The sequence below is a fragment of the Bombina bombina genome, chromosome 6 (genome assembly GCF_027579735.1).
Source record: "Bombina bombina isolate aBomBom1 chromosome 6, aBomBom1.pri, whole genome shotgun sequence".
Classification (NCBI taxonomy): Eukaryota; Metazoa; Chordata; class Amphibia; order Anura; family Bombinatoridae; genus Bombina; species Bombina bombina.
The window spans coordinates 1,051,130,391-1,051,152,608 of record NC_069504.1 but is presented as its reverse complement, the minus strand read 5'-3'; the positions used below and the strand labels follow the sequence as shown (position 1 = coordinate 1,051,152,608).

Here is a 22,218-nt window from a genome sequence, read left to right as displayed (position 1 = left end):
AAACTTTATTTGGGCCCGGTTTGAAAGAAATTATCGCTGACATTACAGGAGGTAAGGGCCACGCCCTGCCTCAAGACAAAGCCAAAGCTAAGGCTAGACAGTCTAATTTTCGTCCCTTTCGGAATTTCAAAACAGGAGCAGCATCAACTTCCACTGCACCAAAACAGGAAGGAGCTGTTGCTCGTTACAGACAAGGCTGGAAACCTAACCAGTCCTGGAACAAGGGCAAGCAGGCCAGGAAACCTGCTGCTGCCCCAAAGACAGCATGAACCGAGGGCCCCCGATCCGGGACCGGGTCTAGTGGGGGGCAGACTCTCTCTCTTCGCCCAGGCTTGGGCAAGAGATGTTCAGGATCCCTGGGCGCTAGAGATCATATCTCAGGGATACCTTCTAGACTTCAAATTCTCTCCCCCAAGAGGGAGATTTCATCTGTCAAGGTTGTCAACAAACCAGATAAAGAAAGAAGCGTTTCTACGCTGTGTACAAGATCTGTTATTAATGGGAGTGATCCATCCGGTTCCGCGGTCGGAACAAGGACAAGGGTTTTACTCAAACCTGTTTGTGGTTCCCAAAAAAGAGGGAACTTTCAGGCCAATCTTGGATTTAAAGATCCTAAACAAATTCCTAAGAGTTCCATCGTTCAAAATGGAAACTATTCGGACAATCTTACCCATGATACAAAAGGGTCAGTACATGACCACAGTGGATTTAAAGGATGCTTACCTTCACATACCGATTCACAAAGATCATTACCGGTATCTAAGGTTTGCCTTCTTAGACAGGCATTACCAGTTTGTAGCTCTTCCATTCGGATTGGCTACGGCTCCAAGAATCTTCACAAAGGTTCTGGGTGCCCTTCTGGCGGTACTAAGACCGCGAGGAATTTCGGTAGCTCCGTACCTAGACGACATTCTGATACAAGCTTCAAGCTTTCAAACTGCCAAGTCTCATACAGAGTTAGTTCTGGCATTTCTAAGGTCGCATGGATGGAAAGTGAACGAAAAGAAGAGTTCTCTTTTTCCTCTCACAAGAGTTCCGTTCTTGGGAACTCTTATAGATTCTGTAGAAATGAAGATTTATCTGACAGAAGACAGATTAACAAAGCTTCTAAATGCATGCCGTGTCCTTCATTCCATTCAACTCCCGTCAGTAGCTCAATGCATGGAGGTGATCGGCTTAATGGTAGCAGCAATGGACATAGTTCCCTTTGCACGTCTACATCTCAGACCGCTGCAATTGTGCATGCTGAGTCAGTGGAATGGGGATTACTCAGACTTGTCCCCTACTCTGAATCTGGATCAAGAGACCAGAAACTCTCTTCTATGGTGGCTTTCTCGGCCACATCTGTCCAGGGGGATGCCATTCAGCAGGCCGGACTGGACAATTGTAACAACAGACGCCAGCCTACTAGGTTGGGGCGCTGTCTGGAATTCTCTGAAGGCTCAGGGACAATGGAATCAGGAGGAAAGTCTCCTGCCAATAAACATTCTGGAATTGAGAGCAGTTCTCCATGCCCTTCTGGCTTGGCCCCAGTTAAAAACTCGGGGGTTCATCAGGTTTCAGTCGGACAACATCACGACTGTAGCTTACATCAACCATCAAGGAGGGACAAGAAGCTCCCTAGCAATGATAGAAGTATCAAAGATAATTCGCTGGGCAGAGTCTCACTCTTGCCACCTGTCAGCAATCCACATCCCGGGAGTGGAGAACTGGGAGGCGGATTTCTTGAGTCGCCAGACTTTTCATCCGGGGGAGTGGGAACTTCATCCGGAGGTCTTTGCCCAAATACTTCGACGTTGGGGCAAACCAGAGATAGATCTCATGGCGTCTCGCCAGAACGCCAAACTTCCTCACTACGGGTCCAGATCCAGGGATCCGGGAGCGGTTCTGATAGATGCTTTGACAGCACCTTGGAACTTCGGGATGGCTTATGTGTTTCCACCCTTCCCGCTGCTTCCTCGATTGATTGCCAAAATCAAACAGGAGAGAGCATCAGTGATTCTAATAGCGCCTGCATGGCCACGCAGGACTTGGTATGCAGATCTAGTGGACATGTCATCCTGTCCGCCTTGGTCTCTACCTCTAAGACAGGACCTTCTGATACAGGGTCCATTCAAACATCAAAATCTAACTTCTCTGAAGCTGACTGCTTGGAAATTGAACGCTTGATTTTATCAAAACGTGGTTTTTCTGAGTCGGTTATTGATACCCTGATACAGGCTAGGAAGCCTGTTACCAGAAGGATTTACCATAAGATATGGCGTAAATACCTATACTGGTGCGAATCCAAAGGTTACTCCTGGAGTAAGGTTAGGATTCCTAGGATAATGTCCTTTCTACAAGAAGGTTTAGAAAAGGGTTTATCGGCTAGCTCATTAAAGGGACAGATCTCAGCTCTGTCCATCTTGTTACACAGGCGTCTGTCAGAAAATCCAGACGTCCAGGCCTTTTGTCAGGCTTTAGCTAGGATCAAGCCTGTGTTTAAAGCTGTTGCTCCGCCATGGAGTTTAAACTTAGTTCTTAACGTTTTACAGGGTGTTCCGTTTGAACCCCTTCATTCCATTGATATAAAATTGTTATCTTGGAAAGTTCTGTTTTTAATGGCTATTTCCTCGGCTCGAAGAGTCTCTGAGTTATCAGCCTTACATTGTGATTCTCCTTATCTGATCTTTCACTCAGACAAGGTAGTTCTGCGTACTAAACCTGGGTTCTTACCTAAGGTAGTCACTAACAGGAATATCAATCAAGAGATTGTTGTTCCATCCTTGTGTCCAAATCCTTCTTCAAAGAAGGAACGTCTTCTACACAATCTGGATGTAGTTCGTGCCCTCAAGTTCTACTTGCAGGCAACTAAAGATTTTCGCCAAACTTCTTCCCTGTTTGTCGTTTATTCTGGACAGAGGAGAGGTCAAAAAGCTTCTGCTACCTCTCTCTCTTTTTGGCTTCGTAGCATAATACGTTTAGCCTATGAGACTGCTGGACAGCAGCCTCCTGAAAGAATTACAGCTCATTCCACTAGAGCTGTAGCTTCCACTTGGGCCTTTAAGAATGAGGCCTCTGTTGAACAGATTTGCAAGGCTGCAACTTGGTCTTCGCTTCATACTTTTTCCAAATTTTACAAATTTGACACTTTTGCTTCTTCGGAGGCTATTTTTGGGAGAAAGGTTCTTCAGGCAGTGGTTCCTTCTGTATAATGAGCCTGCCTATCCCTCCCGTCATCCGTGTACTTTTGCTTTGGTATTGGTATCCCAGAAGTAATGATGACCCGTGGACTGATCACACATAACAGAAGAAAACATAATTTATGCTTACCTGATAAATTCCTTTCTTCTGTTGTGTGATCAGTCCACGGCCCGCCCTGTTTTAAGGCAGGTAAATATCTTTTAAATTATACTCCAGTCACCACTTCACCCTTGGTTTCTCCTTTCTCGTTGATTCTTGGTCGAATGACTGGGAGTGACGTAGGGGGGAGGAGCTATATACAGCTCTGCTGGGTGAATCCTCTTGCATTTCCTGTTGGGGAGGAGTTATATCCCAGAAGTAATGATGACCCGTGGACTGATCACACAACAGAAGAAAGGAATTTATCAGGTAAGCATAAATTATGTTATATATATATATATATATATATACACACACACACATAAATGCACGTCTAAATATATGTATGTGTATATATATATATAAGTTAGAAAAACTTGCATTTGCTGGTCTTTTTTCAAAAACACACTTTACTGTGAAGTTTCGGAGACAGAGTATCCCCTTACTAGCACCCTGGCTATTTGATTTGGAAGTGAGAGTGCTCTCCGGTGTGCTAATATATATATATATATATATATTATTTATTTATTTTCGATTCGGCGCCGGACTAACCATAATAGGTGCGATAAGACTGATATACTATAGGAAAGTTCTACTCTGTGAAAAGCAATACTGGGCTAAAATGAAGCTGCACCAAGGTGGTAAATCGCCATAGAACAGGCTAACAATTGTATTGAGCTGGTTGTTAGTTCCTGTGAGTGCGCTTCTCTCTGTGGGTATTAATTCTCCTAAGGGAAAAAGGGGCAACCAGACGTGGACTCCTTGCTCAGTGTGCTTAGAGGAATATGGCTACACCACACTAACAAGGCTCAATGAAGGCCGAAATGATTGTCTGGGGTTGCAGTGTTCCTTTTCCAGAGAGGAATTGCCTGGTATTTCGGATCAGACTGATATACTTTAGGAAAGTTCTACTCTGTGAAAAGCATTACTGGGCTAAAAAGAAGCTGCACCCAGGTTGTATATCGCCATAGAACAGGCTAAAAATTGTATTGAGCTGGTTGTTCGTTCCTGTGAGTGTGCTTCTCTCTGTGGTTTTATATATATATATATATATATATATATAATATGTCAGGGTTTTTTCCCTGTTTTGTTTGCTATGTGCTGTGGGGGATGCTGCTAATTTCCTGCACTTCCTTTTATGGCCAGACTGGTGTGCATCATCTGTGTGAGACAGGATGCAGTCTCAGAATTGTGATGTCATCACTTATTATTTAAAGGGCCTCTGTTCAGTATGCTTTGCGTTGTCTCAGACCTGTTTGTGAGAGTTCTTGTGTATTACCTGGCTGTCTGACATCCTTCCTGGTTCCTGATCCCTGGCTTGTTCCTGACTCTGCTGTTTTCCTTGTTCCTGATTCCGGGTCGTCTGACTATTCGCTTTGGCTCCTGACTCGGCTCGTCTGACTACCAGCTCTGGTTTTGACTCCTGGCTTGTTATTTGACTTGTGGACTTTTTATTATTTTTTTGTTATTAATAAAGGTGTGATAATTTTTGCACTTCTCGTCTCAGTCTCATTCCTGGCACCCTAACATTATGCAAAGGCCATGAATCCTGATGCTAATAATCCACCTTTACCTGCCATCATTTCCAGGATGGATGAACAGGATCACTGCTTGGATCAATTTGCTCTAGCCCTGCAAACCCTGCTGACTCAAACTGCACATTTGAACCAAAGTGTCCCACAAGTTATGGCTGCTCCTGTTTCCGCTGCTGCACCTAGTCCTACCAGGAGCATGTCCGGTTCTGCACCTCTACCTCAGTGATATGGAGGCGATCCTCTTCAGTGCAGAGGGTTTTTGAACCAGGTAGCCATTTACTTTGAGATGTTACCTCAGGCGTTTACCTCTGACAGAGCTAAGGTGGGATTTCTCATCTTGTTACTCTCTGACACAGCTCTTGCCTGGGCTAATCCCTTGTGGGAGACTAATAAACCTGTGATTTCAAATTACCCTGAATTTGTGGCCTCCTTTCGAAAGGTATTTGATGTTCTGGCTCGCTCCTCTGGCTGCTGCTAAATGACTCATGTCCATTCAGCAAGGTACAAGATCTGTTGCTCAGTATGCTATTGAGTTCCGTACGCTTGCCGCAAAGGTTGGTTGGAACAATGTAGCCCTTGTTGCCGCCTTCTTTCATGGGCTCTCTGCGATTAAAGACAAAGTTGCTGCCAGAGATTTACCAGAGGATCTCGAGGCATTGGTGTCTTTTTTTTTTTATCCTAATTGACATCAGACTCAGAGAGAGGCCTTCTTTCAAGGAGCGCTTGCGGAAGCCTCCTGTTCCATTTGCTCCTACATGTTCGTTCCCACCCATGCCTCCCTCTCCTCCCATGCCTCCTGGTCGCATGTCACCAGGTACTGCTGAGCCTATGCAGTTGGGATTCACTCGTCTCTCCACGAAGGCCTTTAGGAGGAGGGAGGGGCTCTGCCTCTATTGTGGGTTACAGGGCCACCTTTTTGAAGTCTTACACGGCCGGGAAACGCTCACACCTAAGGTCCTGTCGGGGGCAGACCTTGGGTGGTTTATCCTCGTCCCCGGAACCGCTTAAGGAGAAACCTTTGGTCACGGTTGTCCTTTTCTGGGTGGACTCCTCTATAGTCACTCAGGCTATTGTTGACTCCGGTGCTGCGGGCAATTTCATTGACAGTGCTTTTGTATCAATGCACTCCATTCCTGTTTTGCCTCGGCCCGTTCCGCTTGCTATTGAGGCCATTGATGGCAGGCCCCTTCAGCCTGCACTCGTTACTCACAAAACTGCTCCGTTGTCCATGGCTGTTGGGGCTCTCCATTTTGAAACCCTCCAGTTCCAGGTGATAAACTCTCTGCATATTCCAGTTGTTCTGGGTTATCCCTGGCTCCAAAAGCACAATCCCAGTCTCGACTGGCGCAGGTACGAAATTTTGTCGTGGTCCCGCAATGTATTTTCACTTGTCTTCGGAAACCAGTTAAAGTCTTGTGCACTTCTTCGGTATCTCAATTGCGAGAGGAGTACCGAGAGTTCCTAGACGTTTTTGACAAGGTGCGTGCCGGTACGTTGCCTCCTTACCGGTCTTACGATTGTGCCATAGACCTGCAACCCGGAGCCATTCCTTCTCGGGGCCGGGTTTACCCTCTGTCTGTTGCAGAGAATTGTGCTATGGAGGAGTATGTTGCCGATGCTCTGTCGCGGATCCTGCTCTCCTGCAGGGTCTGGCTTCTTCTTTGTGACGAAAAAGGGTGGCGAGTTAAGACCATGTATCGATTATAGGGGTCTTAATCGTCTTACCATTAAGAATGCTTACCCTATTCCGCTCATTATGGAACTCTTTGCCCGCATCAAGGGAGCTACGGTCTTTACTAAACTTGATTTGAGAGGCGCGTACATTCTCGTTAGGATTAAGGAGGACCACGAATGGAAAACAGCATTTAACACCAGGAGCAGGCATTATGAGTATTTTGTAATGCCCTTTGGCCTATGTAATGCTCCTGCTGTTTTCCAGGAATTTATTAATGATGTCCTACGAGATATGTTGCAACAGTGTGTTGTCGTGTACTTGGACGACATCCTCATACACTCACCCACACTTGAGGCTCATCGTTCTGATGTTACACGGGTTCTTCAGAGACTTCGTGAGAACGGACTGTTTTGTAAACTCGAGAAATGGGAGTTCCATCAGACTCAAGTAACCTGCAGTTCTGCAGTGGCCTCGCCCTGTTGGTCTTCGGTCTATTCAACGTTTTTTGGGGTTCGCCAATTATTATAGAATGTTTATTAAAAACTTTTCTTCCTTGGTCAAACCTATCACAGACATGACCCGTAAAGAGAATGATCCACTCCATTGGTCAGCTACTGCCATTAAGGCCTTTGATAGTCTTAAGACTGCCTTTGCTGCTGTTCCAGTTCTGGCTCATCCTAACCCTGTCCTGCCTTTCGTTCTTGAGGTCGATGCATCTTAGACTGGAGTAGGTGCCCTCTTGTCTCAACGTCCTACGCCTGACGGTTCCTTGCATCCGTGTGGTTTCTTCTCTAAGAAATTTTCTCCAGCGGAGTGCAATTATGAAATTGGCGACAGGGAATTACTGGCCATAATTTTGGCACTCAAGGAATGGAGGCATCTTCTCGAGGGTACTAGCGGGCCAGTGCTCATTCTTACTGACCACAAGAATTTAACTTATCTATCTGAAGCAAAACGTTTGTCGCCCCGACAGGCCAGATAAGTGCTATTTTTGTCTCGGTTTAATTATGTGGTCTCCTACCTGCCTGGTAGTAAGAATGTTAGGGCTGATGACCTCTCTTGACAATTTTCGCCTCTGTTTAAGGAGGAGTCTGTACCTACTCCTGTTATACCTCCTGACCATATTTTAGCTACCATACGTACTAATTTGACTTCTCCCTTGGGGGAGGAGATCCTGGCTGCACAAACCAATGCACCTCCTGAGAAACCTAGTGGTAAGTGTTTTGGTCCTGAGAATCTTCGAACTAAACTTTTGCACACTTACCACTATCCTAAATTCGCAGGTCATCCAGGCAAGAACCAAATGATTTGGTCTTTCACTCGACAATTCTGGTGGCCAGGTCTTCGTTCTGATGTTGCTGCGTATGTTGCCTCCTGCTCAGTTTGTGCACAGAATAAGACTCCTCGACGTCTTCCTGTGGGTCTTCTTCAACCTATTGCTAATGGTGAGCGTCCTTGGACACATCTTTCCATGGAATTCATTGTCGAGCTCCCTGTTTCCAATGGCAATACTGTTGTCCTTATGGTGGTTGACCATTTTTCTAAAATGTCACATTGCATTCCCTTGAAGTTGCCTACCACTCAGGAGCTTGCTTCAATTTTTGCCCGGGAGGTCTTCCGTTTACATGGGTTACCCAAGGAGATAGTGTCGGACCGGGGTAGCCAGTTTGTCTCCAGATTTTGGCGTTCCTTTTGTGCTCAAATGGGGATCCAGCTTTCCTTCTCCTCGGCATTTCACCCTCAATCCAATGGGGCTGCGGAACGGTCTAATCAAGCTCTGGAACAGTTCCTCTGTTGCTATGTCTCAGATCACCACAATAATTGGTCTGAACTGTTACCTTGGGCAGAGTTTGCTCGTAATAGTGCTATTAATGCTTCCTCCAAGTTATACCCGTTCATGGCGAATTATGGGTTTCAACCATCCTTGTTGCCCGAATTATTCATGTCTAAGGGTATTCCGGCTTTGGAGGAGCATCTCCGGCAACTCCGTTCCACATGGGTGCAGATTCAGGATTGCCTTCATCATTCTACGTAGCGCCAAAAGTTCCAGTCTGATCGTAGGTGTGATTATTTTTGCACTTCTCGTCTGTCTGATTCCTGGCACCCTGACAATATACACACACACAGATGTGTGTACATATGTATATAAGTATTCATGAGCTTTTCTGTATATTTACTGTACATGTTTAACATTCCAATGTTCTTCACTTACAGAACAATGTACTTTTTATTTTAAATACATATTTCTATATCTATACCTACCTTGAGAGAAGTTGATCAGAAAGTAGGCATACTGTTTTCTCTTAACTGCCAGTAAACTAGTGCCTAGATGGTGCCTACAGCCAGTCTAATGTTATTATTATCATCATTGCCATTTATAAAGAGTTGCTACATTCTTTGGTGCTCATTTTACACTAAATTTCATAAGCAGGCACTTATGACCAAAGTGATAAAGATAAATGTGTTTGTTGGAAAACACCCTACATCTTCCTTATACTTTGCAGCAGATATCTCTCAGCTATTCACGATATGTTTCCACTTTTCTCATTATCTAGTTTCCCTGACATCTCCTTATTGTATAGTGTACATATATTTTGACCCCCATACTACATAGAGACACATTCCCCCCATTTGAGAGTTTGCTCTTTCAGTTAAGGGATTGCATGTCTCTCTCTCTCTCTGTGATCACTGTAAAAATGAAAAAGAATGATCACCTGCCACATGTATCATCATTCAGTGGTGGCTCTGAGGGTGGGTATATCTTAATCCTCTAGGATTCTCTCACTTAGTAGAGATTAGGGACATTTTCTGTGGAATGAATAAGGGTAAAGGACTTCTTAAAAAAATATCACACAGAATTTCGTGTTGAACTAGTTTTGTAAGTAAGCGAGCCCTCTCATTCAAATAAATCTTTCATAGGTAGGTGATTGCAATAAAGTATTTAATGTATGACAGGATATTGGGGAAAGACAGCTAGTGACCGTACACAGCACCCTCACACACAATCTTATATATCTTATAAAACATGGCTTATCCTCTGTTCTCTTACCTTTCTATATAGCAGGTCGGGCTCAACAAACATTTTTTTAGACCACACATATGATCTTTAACTTCATTAGCATAGATGAACATATGATTGTTTGTTGTATTCTTGTTTCACACAGCTGTTGTTAGATGGATGAAGGAGATAACTGATTTAGGAGTTTTGTATTTGGCCTTCTGAAACTCTGCTACACTGATCAAGTATGAGCCTCTCCTGTTGGGTGTTTTAAGCATTAAATAATATTGCCATGCTCTTCTATGACACAAAAATTTAACTAACTTGATTTCTATTTTGTTTTGCAGCATCAGTATACGGCAGAAGAATACCAAGCAGTCCAAAACGCATTACGGCAAAAGCTGGGTCCTGAGTACATTAGCAGCAGGCAAGCTGGTGGAGGACAGAAGGTAGGTCACGTTAATTCATGTTGAAATATAGTTCATGACTCAATTTGTTGAGTGATATTAATTTTCACATTTATCAAAACTCAGAGGGCTAGCTTACAAATGGCAGTCTATTGTTAGCACAATTTGCAATAAGCAATATCTTGCCCCCTATTTACTTGCACGCGTGTTACAAGTTGAAAGTAAACGTGTTCCCTCAAGCCCAAACAAATTTAGTGCTCCTTGGGTTTGCGCAAGTGGAGACCTAGTGTAAAGTGTAAGAGTTTAAAAAATAAATAAATAATACATTAAAAGTAAGTGTTACCCTCATATATGTACTATCTGATAACAATATTTATATAAATAGTAATAAAAATGTATATAAACAAAATCTATATAAGGGCTTAAAGGTGTATGGTATATGATAAGGTATGTATATGTCTAAATATCTGTGTGTGTATGTATGTGTATTTATATATATATATATATATATATATATATATATATATATATATACACACTCACATATATATACACTTTGGGGCCCTTTCCACTCAAATACCTTAAAACATGAAAAATAATTAATATTAAATTTTAATATTTTATAATGTGTTTTACTGTGTATTTAATGTAAATATTTTACATTCCAATGTTCTTGAAGCTGTTATAAATGGGAAATATTGTTTGTGTATGACAGCATTTGGAGTAGGGTTATATACTAGTCTTTTTAGGGCACCAGGTATGAAGCAAGATGCTTCCTTTTTTTATGAGGTTTTCCCATTTCTAGTCCAAAAGATTGCCAAAAGACCAACATGCCGAGATGAGTATTTATTCTTCGGTATGGTTGACCTGTACCAAGGATAGTGGAGTTTTGGTGTTAGTTAATTAGTTAACTATTAATTCATGCTATTTCTAAAAACAAAAGTTATCTTCTAAAAATGCTTGATCTGCTGAAAAAACTGACTTGTGTGTACTTCAAAAAATATACTGAAATTTATGTAAATGTCAGATAATTAAACAACGCTGTAGCATAGGCATATGAAATGGTTCAGCAAAGAAGGGAATAGTAAAAATATATAAAAAATACCCTGATTGCAGAAATTTAAAAGCCATATGGCTTTCGTACAATAATAGTGGAATTCTTATTATTTTCTTAACATTGGAGCAAAATTGTCTTAAAACACATGGAGCAAATTGTCTTAAAACAACACTTAATTGCTTACCTGTACAACATGCCTAAAATTTTATTTACTTCTTTTCCGGAGTGCCTCCTCTTTCTTCCAATATTTTAGTTTTGTACTTAGGTATTTGCAGTTTCAAAGACTCCTAGAGATGCAGAAGCACAGTAATTATCTATAAACTGGGAATATTTTGATTGTTGACCCCTAAAATTGGTAACACAAACATTTTATTATGTTACACTAGTCATATGTCACAATGCACTTAAAGAGACACGATGCCCAAATGTTTTAACTTAAAGCACTTAAAAGTGATGCAGCATAGCTGTAAAAAGCCAACTCGAAAATATCACTTGAACATTTCTATGTAAAAAAGGTTGTTGCCACACCCCACTGTAAAGGAATTTTAATCAGCCAATTGGGAACCTAGTCCCAGGACTTGCAAGGGAGCGTGCATCTGTCATGTGCAGTCACAGTCACATTATTTCCCTCCAGACGTTTACTATAAAATCTCATAAGATTTAAATGAAATCTTATGAGATCACAGTAAAGGAAAATGTGATATGGCTCGTTATTCTTTTTTTTCTTTCTTCTTCTCCAACATGAAACTGACATAAGTTGAAGGATAACTGTTCACAGAGCACTTATTGTTGCAAGATGAAGATCTTCAGGTGAAATTTTTTTGTCAGCTTTTAACAGCTATACTGCATTACTTTGAAGTGGTTTAGCATATGGATATAATGTCCCTTTTAAAGGCACAGTGTACTGTAAAATATACAGTATTAAATATATGGGAACTTTGTACTTTAGGTTTAGTTTTTCTATATGAAATAACTGATTTTCCATCTAAAGGGGAGGAGAGTGTCAGTATATAGCCAGGTTATAATACAATTTATTTAAAAATGATGCTTTAAAACAAATCCCCAATAAAATGCATATACGAAACAATTAAAATCAATATTTCTCTTGTTAAGTGTATCCAGTCCACGGATCATCCATTACTTATGGGATATTCTCCTTCCCAACAGGAAGTTGCAAGAGGATCACCCACAGCAGAGCTGCTATATAGCTCCTCCCCTAACTGTCATACCCAGTCATTCTCTTGCAAGCCTCAACCAAGATGGAGGTCGTAAGAGGAGTGTGGTGTTTTATACTTAGTTTATTCTTCAATCAAAAGTTTGTTATTTTTAAATGGTGCCGGAGTGTACTGTTTATCTCAGGCAGTATTTAGAAGAAGAATCTGCCTGCGTTTTCTATGATCTTAGCAGAAGTAACTAAGATCCATGGCTGTTCTCACATATTCTGAGGAGTGAGGTAACTTCAGAGAGGGAATGGCGTGCAGGTTTTCCTGCAATAAGGTATGTGCAGTTAATATTTTTCTAGGGATGGAATTTGCTAGAAAATGCTGCTGATACCGAACTAATGTAAGTAAAGCCTTAAATGCAGTGATAGCTACTGGTATCAGGCTTATTAATAGAGATCCATACTCTTATAAAAATGTAATATAAAATGTTTGCTGGCATGTTTAATCGTTTTTATATGTATTTGGTGATAAAACTTATTGGGGCCTAGTTTTTTTCCACATGGCTGGCTTGAATTTGGCCTAGAAACAGTTTCCTTAGGCTTTCCACTGTTGTAATATGAGTGGGAGGGGCCTATTTCTCCAACATAGGTGTGTCCGGTCCACGGCGTCATCCTTACTTGTGGGATATTCTCTTCCCCAACAGGAAATGGCAAAGAAGCCAGCAAAGCTGGTCACATGATCCCTCCTAGGCTCCGCCTACCCCAGTCATTCTCTTTGCCGTTGTACAGGCAACATCTCCACGGAGATGGCTTAGAGTTTTTTAGTGTTTAACTGTAGTTTTTATTATTCAATCAAGAGTTTGTTATTTTAAAATAGTGCTGGTATGTACTATTTACTCTGAAACAGAAAAGAGATGAAGATTTCTGTTTGTAAGAGGAAAATGATTTTAGCAACCGTTACTAAAATCGATGGCTGTTCCACACAGGACTGTTGAGAGGAATTAACTTCAGTTGGGGGAACAGTGAGCAGACTTTTGCTGCTTGAGGTATGACACATTCTAACAAGACGATGTAATGCTGGAAGCTGTCATTTTCCCTATGGGATCCGGTAAGCCATTTTTATTACAGACAGTAAATAAGGGCTTCACAAGGGCTTTTTAAGACTGTAGACATTTTCTGGGCTAAATCGATTTATATATAAACATATTTTATACTCCATAGCCTTGAGGAATTATTTTAATCTTGGGAATTTTGTAAAATAACCGGCAGGCACTGTATTGGACACCTTATTCTCTAGGGGCTTTCCCTAATCATAGGCAGAGTCTCATTTTCGCGCCTGTATTGCGCACTTGTTTTTGAGAAGCATGACATGCAGATGCATGTGTGAGGAGCTCTGATACATAGAAAAGACTTTCTGAAGACGTCATTTGGTATCGTATTCCCCTTTGGGCTTGGTTGGGTCTCAGCAAAGCAGATACCAGGGACTGTAAAGGGGTTAAATATCAAAACGGCTCCGGTTCATTTTAAGGGTTAAAGCTTCCAAATTTGGTGTGCAATACTTTTAAGGCTTTAAGACACTGTGGTGAATTTTGAACAATTCCTTCATACTTTTTCGCAATTGCAGTAATAAAGTGTGTTCAGTTTAAAATTTAAAGTGACAGTAACGGTTTTATTTTAAAACGTTTTTTGTACTTTGTTATCAAGTTTATGCCTGTTTAACATGTCTGAACTGCCAGATAGACTGTGTTCTGAATGTGGGGAAGCCAAGGTTCCTTCTCATTTAAATAGATGTGATTTATGTGACACAAAATTTAGAGAAAATGATGCCCAAGATGATTCCTCAAGTGAGGGGAGTAAGCATGGTACTGCATCATCCCCTCCTTCGTCTACACCAGTCTTGCCCACACAGGAGGCCCCTAGTACATCTAGCGCGCCAATACTCCTTACTATGCAACAATTAACGGCTGTAATGGATAATTCTATCAAAAACATTTTAGCCAAAATGCCCACTTATCAGCGAAAGCGCGACTGCTCTGTTTTAGAAAATACTGAAGAGCATGAGGACGCTGATGATATTGTTTCTGAAGGGCCCCTACACCAGTCTGAGGGGGCCAGGGAGGTTTTGTCTGAGAGAGAAATTTCAGATTCAGGGAAAATTTCTCAACAAGCTGAACCTGATGTGATTACATTTAAATTTAAGTTGGAACATCTCCGCGCTCTGCTTAAGGAGGTGTTATCCACTCTGGATGATTGTGAGAATTTGGTCATCCCAGAGAAACTATGTAAAATGGACAAGTTCCTAGAGGTCCCGGGGCCCCCCGAAGCTTTTCCTATACCCAAGCGGGTGGCGGACATTGTAAATAAAGAATGGGAAAGGCCCGGTATACCTTTCGTCCCTCCCCCCATATTTAAAAAATTGTTTCCTATGGTCGACCCCAGAAAGGACTTATGGCAGACAGTCCCCAAGGTCGAGGGGGCGGTTTCTACTCTAAACAAACGCACCACTATACCCATAGAAGATAGTTGTGCTTTCAAAGATCCTATGGATAAAAAATTAGAAGGTTTGCTTAAAAAGATGTTTGTTCAGCAAGGTTACCTTCTACAACCAATTTCATGCATTGTCCCTGTCACTACAGCCGCGTGTTTCTGGTTCGATGAGCTAGAAAAGGCGATCACTAGTAATTCTCCTTCTTATGAGGAGATTATGGACAGAATCCGTGCTCTCAAATTGGCTAATTCTTTCACCCTAGACGCCACTTTGCAATTGGCTAGGTTAGCGGCGAAAAATTCTGGGTTTGCTATTGTGGCGCGCAGAGCACTTTGGTTAAAATCTTGGTCAGCGGATGCGTCTTCCAAGAACAAATTGCTTAACATTCCTTTCAAGGGGAAAACGCTGTTTGGCCCTGACTTGAAAGAGATTATCTCTGATATCACTGGGGGCAAGGGCCACGCCCTTCCTCAGGATAGGTCTTTCAAGGCCAAAAATAAACCTAATTTTCGTCCCTTTCGTAGAAACGGACCAGCCCCAAGTGCTACGTCCTCTAAGCAAGAGGGTAATACTTCTCAAGCCAAGCCAGCCTGGAGACCAATGCAAGGCTGGAACAAGGGAAAGCAGGCCAAGAAACCTGCCACTGCTACCAAGACAGCATGAGATGTTGGCCCCCGATCCGGGACCGGATCTGGTGGGGGGCAGACTCTCTCTCTTCGCTCAGGCTTGGGCAAGAAATGTTCTGGATCCTTGGGCGCTAGAAATAGTCTCCCAAGGTTATCTTCTGGAATTCAAGGGGCTTCCCCCAAGGGGGAGGTTCCACAGGTCTCAATTGTCTTCAGACCACATAAAAAAACAGGCATTCTTACATTGTGTAGAAGACCTGTTAAAAATGGGAGTGATTCATCCTGTTCCATTAGGAGAACAAGGGATGGGGTTCTACTCCAATCTGTTCGTAGTTCCCAAAAGAGAGGGAACGTTCAGACCAATCTTAGATCTCAAGATCCTAAACAAGTTTCTCAAGGTTCCATCGTTCAAAATGGAAACCATTCGAACAATTCTTCCTTCCATCCAGGAAGGTCAATTCATGACCACGGTGGATTTAAAGGATGCGTATCTACATATTCCTATCCACAAGGAACTTCATCGGTTCCTAAGGTTCGCATTCCTGGACAAGCATTACCAGTTCGTGGCACTTCCGTTCGGATTAGCCACTGCTCCAAGGATTTTCACAAAGGTACTAGGGTCCCTTCTAGCGGTGCTAAGACCAAGGGGCATTGCAGTAGTACCTTACTTGGACGACATTCTGATTCAAGCGTCGTCCCTTCCTCTAGCAAAGGCTCACACGGACATTGTCCTGGCCTTTCTCAGATCTCACGGATGGAAAGTGAACGTAGAAAAGAGTTCTCTATCTCCGTCAACGAGGGTTCCCTTCTTGGGAACAATAATAGACTCCTTAGAAATGAGGATTTTTCTGACAGAGGCCAGAAAAACAAAACTTCTAAACTCTTGTCAAATACTTCATTCCGTTCCTCTTCCTTCCATAGCGCAGTGCATGGAAGTAATAGGTTTGATGGTAGCGGCAATGGACATAGTTCCTTTTGCGCGCATTCATCTAAGACCATTACAACTGTGCATGCTCAGTCAGTGGAATGGGGACTATACAGACTTGTCTCCGACGATACAAGTAAATCAGAGGACCAGAGATTCACTCCGTTGGTGGCTGTCCCTGGACAACCTGTCACAGGGGATGAGCTTCCGCAGACCAGAGTGGGTCATTGTCACGACCGACGCCAGTCTGATGGGCTGGGGCGCGGTCTGGGGACCCCTGAAAGCTCAGGGTCTTTGGTCTCGGGAAGAATCTCTTCTACCGATAAATATTCTGGAACTGAGAGCGATACTCAATGCTCTCAAGGCTTGGCCTCAGCCAGCAAAGGCCAAGTTCATACGGTTTCAATCAGACAACATGACGACTGTTGCGTACATCAACCATCAGGGGGGAACAAGGAGTTCCCTGGCGATGGAAGAAGTGACCAAAATCATTCAATGGGCGGAGACTCACTCCTGCCACTTGTCTGCAATCCACATCCCAGGAGTGGAAAATTGGGAAGCGGATTTTCTGAGTCGTCAGACATTACATCCGGGGGAGTGGGAACTCCATCCGGAAATCTTTGCCCAAATTACTCAACTGTGGGGCATTCCAGACATGGATCTGATGGCCTCTCGTCAGAACTTCAAGGTTCCTTGCTACGGGTCCAGATCCAGGGATCCCAAGGCGACTCTAGTAGATGCACTAGTAGCACCTTGGACCTTCAAACTAGCTTATGTATTCCCGCCGTTTCCTCTCATCCCCAGGCTGGTAGCCAGGATCAATCAGGAGAGGGCATCGGTGATCTTGATAGCTCCTGCGTGGCCACGCAGGACTTGGTATGCAGACCTGGTGAATATGTCATCGGCTCCACCATGGAAGCTACCTTTGAGACGAGACCTTCTTGTTCAAGGTCCGTTCGAACATCCGAATCTGGTCTCACTCCAACTGACTGCTTGGAGATTGAACGCTTGATCTTATCAAAGCGAGGGTTCTCAGATTCTGTTATTGATACTCTTGTTCAGGCCAGAAAGCCTGTAACTAGAAAAATTTACCACAAAATATGGAAAAAATATATCTGTTGGTCTGAATCTAAAGGATTCCCTTGGGACAAGGTAAAAATTCCTAAGATTCTATCCTTTCTTCAAGAAGGATTGGAGAAAGGATTATCTGCAAGTTCCTTGAAGGGACAGATTTCTGCCTTGTCTGTGTTACTTCACAAAAAGCTGGCAGCTGTGCCAGATGTTCAAGCCTTTGTTCAGGCTCTGGTTAGAATCAAGCCTGTTTACAAACCTTTGACTCCTCCTTGGAGTCTCAATTTAGTTCTTTCAGTTCTTCAGGGGGTTCCGTTTGAACCCTTACATTCCGTTGATATTAAGTTATTATCTTGGAAAGTTTTGTTTTTGGTTGCAATTTCTTCTGCTAGAAGAGTTTCAGAATTATCTGCTCTGCAGTGTTCTCCTCCTTATCTGGTGTTCCATGCAGATAAGGTGGTTTTACGTACTAAACCTGGTTTTCTTCCGAAAGTTGTTTCTAACAAAAACATTAACCAGGAGATAGTCGTGCCTTCTTTGTGTCCGAATCCAGTTTCAAAGAAGGAACGTTTGTTGCACAATTTGGATGTTGTTCGCGCTCTAAAATTCTATTTAGATGCTACAAAGGATTTTAGACAAACATCTTCCTTGTTTGTTGTTTATTCTGGTAAAAGGAGAGGTCAAAAAGTGAGACTGCCGGACGGCAGCCTCCTGAAAGAATCACAGCTCATTCCACTAGGGCTGTGGCTTCCACATGGGCCTTCAAGAACGAGGCTTCTGTTGATCAGATATGTAAGGCAGCGACTTGGTCTTCACTGCACACTTTTACCAAATTGTACAAGTTTGATACTTTTGCTTCTTCTGAGGCTATTTTTGGGAGAAAGGTTTTGCAAGCCGTGGTGCCTTCCATTTAGGTGACCTGATTTGCTCCCTCCCTTCATCCGTGTCCTAAAGCTTTGGTATTGGTTCCCACAAGTAAGGATGACGCCGTGGACCTGACACACCTATGTTGGAGAAAACAGAATTTATGTTTACCTGATAAATTACTTTCTCCAACGGTGTGTCCGGTCCACGGCCCGCCCTGGTTTTTTAATCAGGTCTGATAATTTATTTTCTTTAACTACAGTCACCACGGTATCATATGGTTTCTCCTATGCAAATATTCCTCCTTTACGTCGGTCGAATGACTGGGGTAGGCGGAGCCTAGGAGGGATCATGTGACCAGCTTTGCTGGGCTCTTTGCCATTTCCTGTTGGGGAAGAGAATATCCCACAAGTAAGGATGACGCCGTGGACCGGACACACCGTTGGAGAAAGTAATTTATCAGGTAAACATAAATTCTGTTTTTGCCGTTTTTTTGCACAGCAAAAATTACAGACACAGACATCCAGCTTCTTCCTGCATGATCCAGGACATCTCTGGAGGGCTCAAAAGGCTTCAAAGTCGTTTTTGAGGGAGGTAAAAAGCCCCAGTAGAGCTGTGGCAGTTGTTGTGACTGTTTGAAAAAAAAAAACAAAAACAAAAAAGTTTTTGTCTTTTATTATTTTTTGGGTATTAAAGGGTTAATCATCCATTTGCAAGTGGGTGCAATGCTCTGCTAACTTGTTACATACACTGTAAAAATTTTGTTAGTGTAACTGCCTTTTTTCACTGTTATTTCAAATTTTGACAAAATTTGTGTTTCTTAAAGGTGCAGTAACGTTTTTTATATTGCTTGTAAACTTGTTTAAAGTGTTTTCCAAGCTTGCTAGTCTCATTGCTAGTCTGTTTAAACATGTCTGACACAGAGGAAACTACTTGTTCATTATGTTTGAAAGCCATGGTGGAGCCCCATAGGAGAATGTGTACTAAATGTATTGATTTCACCTTAAACAGTAAAGATCAGTCTTTAACTATAGAAGAAATATCACCAGAAGATTCTGACGAGGGGGAAGTTATGCCGACTAACTCTCCCCACGTGTCAGACCCTTCGCCTCCCGCTCAGGGGATGCACGCTAATATGGCGCCAATTACATCAGGGACGCCCATAGCGATTACCTTGCAGGACATGGCTGCAATCATGAATAATACCCTGTCAGAGGTATTATCCAGGTTGCCTGAATTAAGAGGCAAGCGCGATTGCTCTGGGATTAGGAGAAATACAGAGCGTGCAGATGCTGTAAGGGCCATGTCTGATACTGTGTCACAATATGCAGATCATGAGGACGGAGAGCTTCAGTCTGTGGGTGACATCTCTGATTCGGGGAATCCTGATTCAGAGATTTCTAATTTTAAATTTAAGCTTGAGAACCTCCGTGTGTTGCTTGGGGAGGTATTAGCTGTTCTGAATGACTGTAACACAGTTGCAGTACCAGAGAAATTGTGTAGGCTGGATAAATACTATGCGGTACCGGTGTGTACTGATGTTTTTCCTATACCTAAAAGGCTTACAGAAATTATTAGCAAGGAGTGGGATAGACCGGGTGTGCCTTTTTCCCAACCTCCTATATTTAGAAAAATGTTTCCAATAGACGCCACTACACGGGACTTATGGCAGACGGTCCCTAAGGTGGAGGGAGCAGTTTCTACTTTAGCAAAGCGTACTACTATCCCGGTTGAGGACAGTTGTGCTTTTTCAGATCCAATGGATAAAAAATTGGAGGGTTACCTTAAGAAAATGTTTATTCAACAAGGTTTTATTTTACAGCCCCTTGCATGCATTGCGCCTGTCACGGCCGCGGCGGCATTCTGGTTTGAGGCCCTGGAAGAGGCCATCCATACAGCTCCATTGACTGAAATTATTGACAAGCTTAGAACACTTAAGCTAGCTAACTCATTTGTTTCTGATGCCATTGTTCATTTGACTAAACTAACGGCTAAGAATTCCGGATTCGCCATCCAAGCGCGTAGGGCGCTATGGCTTAAATCCTGGTCAGCTGACGTGACTTCGAAGTCTAAATTACTCAACATTCCTTTCAAGGGGCAGACCTTATTCGGGCCTGGTTTGAAGGAAATTATTGCTGACATTACTGGAGGTAAGGGTCACACCCTTCCTCAGGACAGGGCCAAAGCAAAGGCCAAACAGTCTAATTTTCGTGCCTTTCGAAATTTCAAGGCAAGTGCAGCATCAACTTCCTCCGCTTCAAAACAAGAGGGAACTTTTTCTCAATCTAAGCAGGCCTGGAAACCTAACCAGTCCTGGAACAAAGGCAAGCAGGCCAGAAAGCCTGCTGCTGCCTCTAAGACAGCATGAAGGAACGGCCCCCTATCCGGCGACGGATCTAGTAGGGGGCAGACTTTCTCTCTTCGCCCAGGCGTGGGCAAGAGATGTTCAGGATCCCTGGGCGTTGGAGATCATATCTCAGGGATATCTTCTGGACTTCAAAGCTTCCCCTCCACAAGGGAGATTTCATCTTTCAAGGCTATCTGCAAATCAGATAAAGAAAGAGGCATTCCTACGCTGTGTGCAAGACCTCCTAGTTATGGGAGTGATCCATCCAGTTCCGCGGACGGAACAAGGACAGGGTTTTTATTCAAATCTGTTTGTGGTTCCCAAAAAAGAGGGAACCTTCAGACCAATTTTGGATCTAAAGATCTTAAACAAATTCCTCAGAGTTCCATCTTTCAAAATTGAAACTATTCGGACCATCCTACCCATGATCCAAGAAGGTCAGTACATGACCACAGTGGACTTAAAGGATGCCTACCTTCACATACCGATTCACAAAGATCATCATCGGTTTCTAAGGTTTGCCTTTCTAGACAGGCATTACCAATTTGTAGCTCTTCCCTTCGGGTTGGCTACAGCCCCGAGAATCTTTACAAAGGTTCTGGGCTCACTTCTGGCGGTTCTAAGACCGCGAGGCATAGCGGTGGCTCCGTGTCTAGACGACATCCTGATACAGGCATCAAGCTTTCAAGTTGCCAAGTCTCATACAGAGATAGTTCTGGCATTTCTGAGGTTGCACGGGTGGAAAGTGAACGAGGAAAAGAGTTCTCTATCCCCACTCACAAGAGTCTCCTTCTTAGGGACTCTTATAGATTCTGTAGAAATGAAAATTTACCTGACGGAGTCCAGGTTATCAAAACTTCTAAATGCTTGCCGTGTTCTTCACTACATTCCGCGCCCTTCGGTAGCTCAGTGTATGGAGGTAATCGGCTTAATGGTAGCGGCAATGGACATAGTGCCATTTGTGCGCCTTCATCTCAGACCGCTGCAATTATGCATGCTGAGTCAGTGGAATGGGGATTACACAGATTTGTCCCCTCTGCTAAATCTGGATCAAGAGACCAGAGATTCTCTTCTCTGGTGGTTGTCTCGGGTACACCTGTCCAAGGGTATGACCTTTCGCAGGCCAGATTGGACAATTGTAACAACAGATGCCAGCCTTCTAGGTTGGGGTGCAGTCTGGAATTCCCTTAAGGCACAGGGATCGTGGACTCAGGAGGAGAAACTCCTTCCAATAAATATTCTGGAGTTAAGAGCGATATTCAATGCTCTTCTGGCTTGGCCTCAGTTAGCAACACTGAGGTTCATCAGATTTCAGTCGGACAACATCACGACTGTGGCTTACATCAACCATCAAGGGGGTACCAGGAGTTCCCTAGCGATGTTAGAAGTCTCAAATATAATTCGCTGGGCAGAGTACCACTCTTGCCACCTGTCAGCAATCCATATCCCAGGCGTGGAGAACTGGGAGGCGGATTTTCTAAGTCGTCAGACTTTCCATCCGGGGGAGTGGGAACTCCATCCGGAGGTGTTTGCTCAGTTGATTCATCGTTGGGGCAAACCAGAGTTGGATCTCATGACGTCTCGCCAGAACGCCAAGCTTCCTTGTTACGGATCCAGGTCCAGGGACCCAGAAGCGACGCTGATAGATGCTCTAGCAGCGCCTTGGTTCTTCAACCTGGCTTATGTGTTTCCACCATTTCCTCTGCTCCCTCGACTGATTGCCAAAATCAAACAGGAGAGAG

General features: G+C 43.3%; 1 protein-coding gene across 2 annotated transcripts in view; it reads left to right on the top strand.

The window, feature by feature from the left end:
- RAD52 (RAD52 homolog, DNA repair protein) overlaps positions 1 to 22,218 on the top strand; it is a 362,327-nt gene that overhangs the window by 80,585 nt on the left and 259,524 nt on the right. For both annotated transcript variants that reach the window (XM_053718842.1, XM_053718841.1), the window contains exon 3: positions 9,877 to 9,978. In XM_053718842.1, coding sequence (XP_053574817.1) covers positions 9,877 to 9,978 — 102 coding nt within the window. The remainder of the gene's footprint in view (positions 1 to 9,876; positions 9,979 to 22,218) is intronic.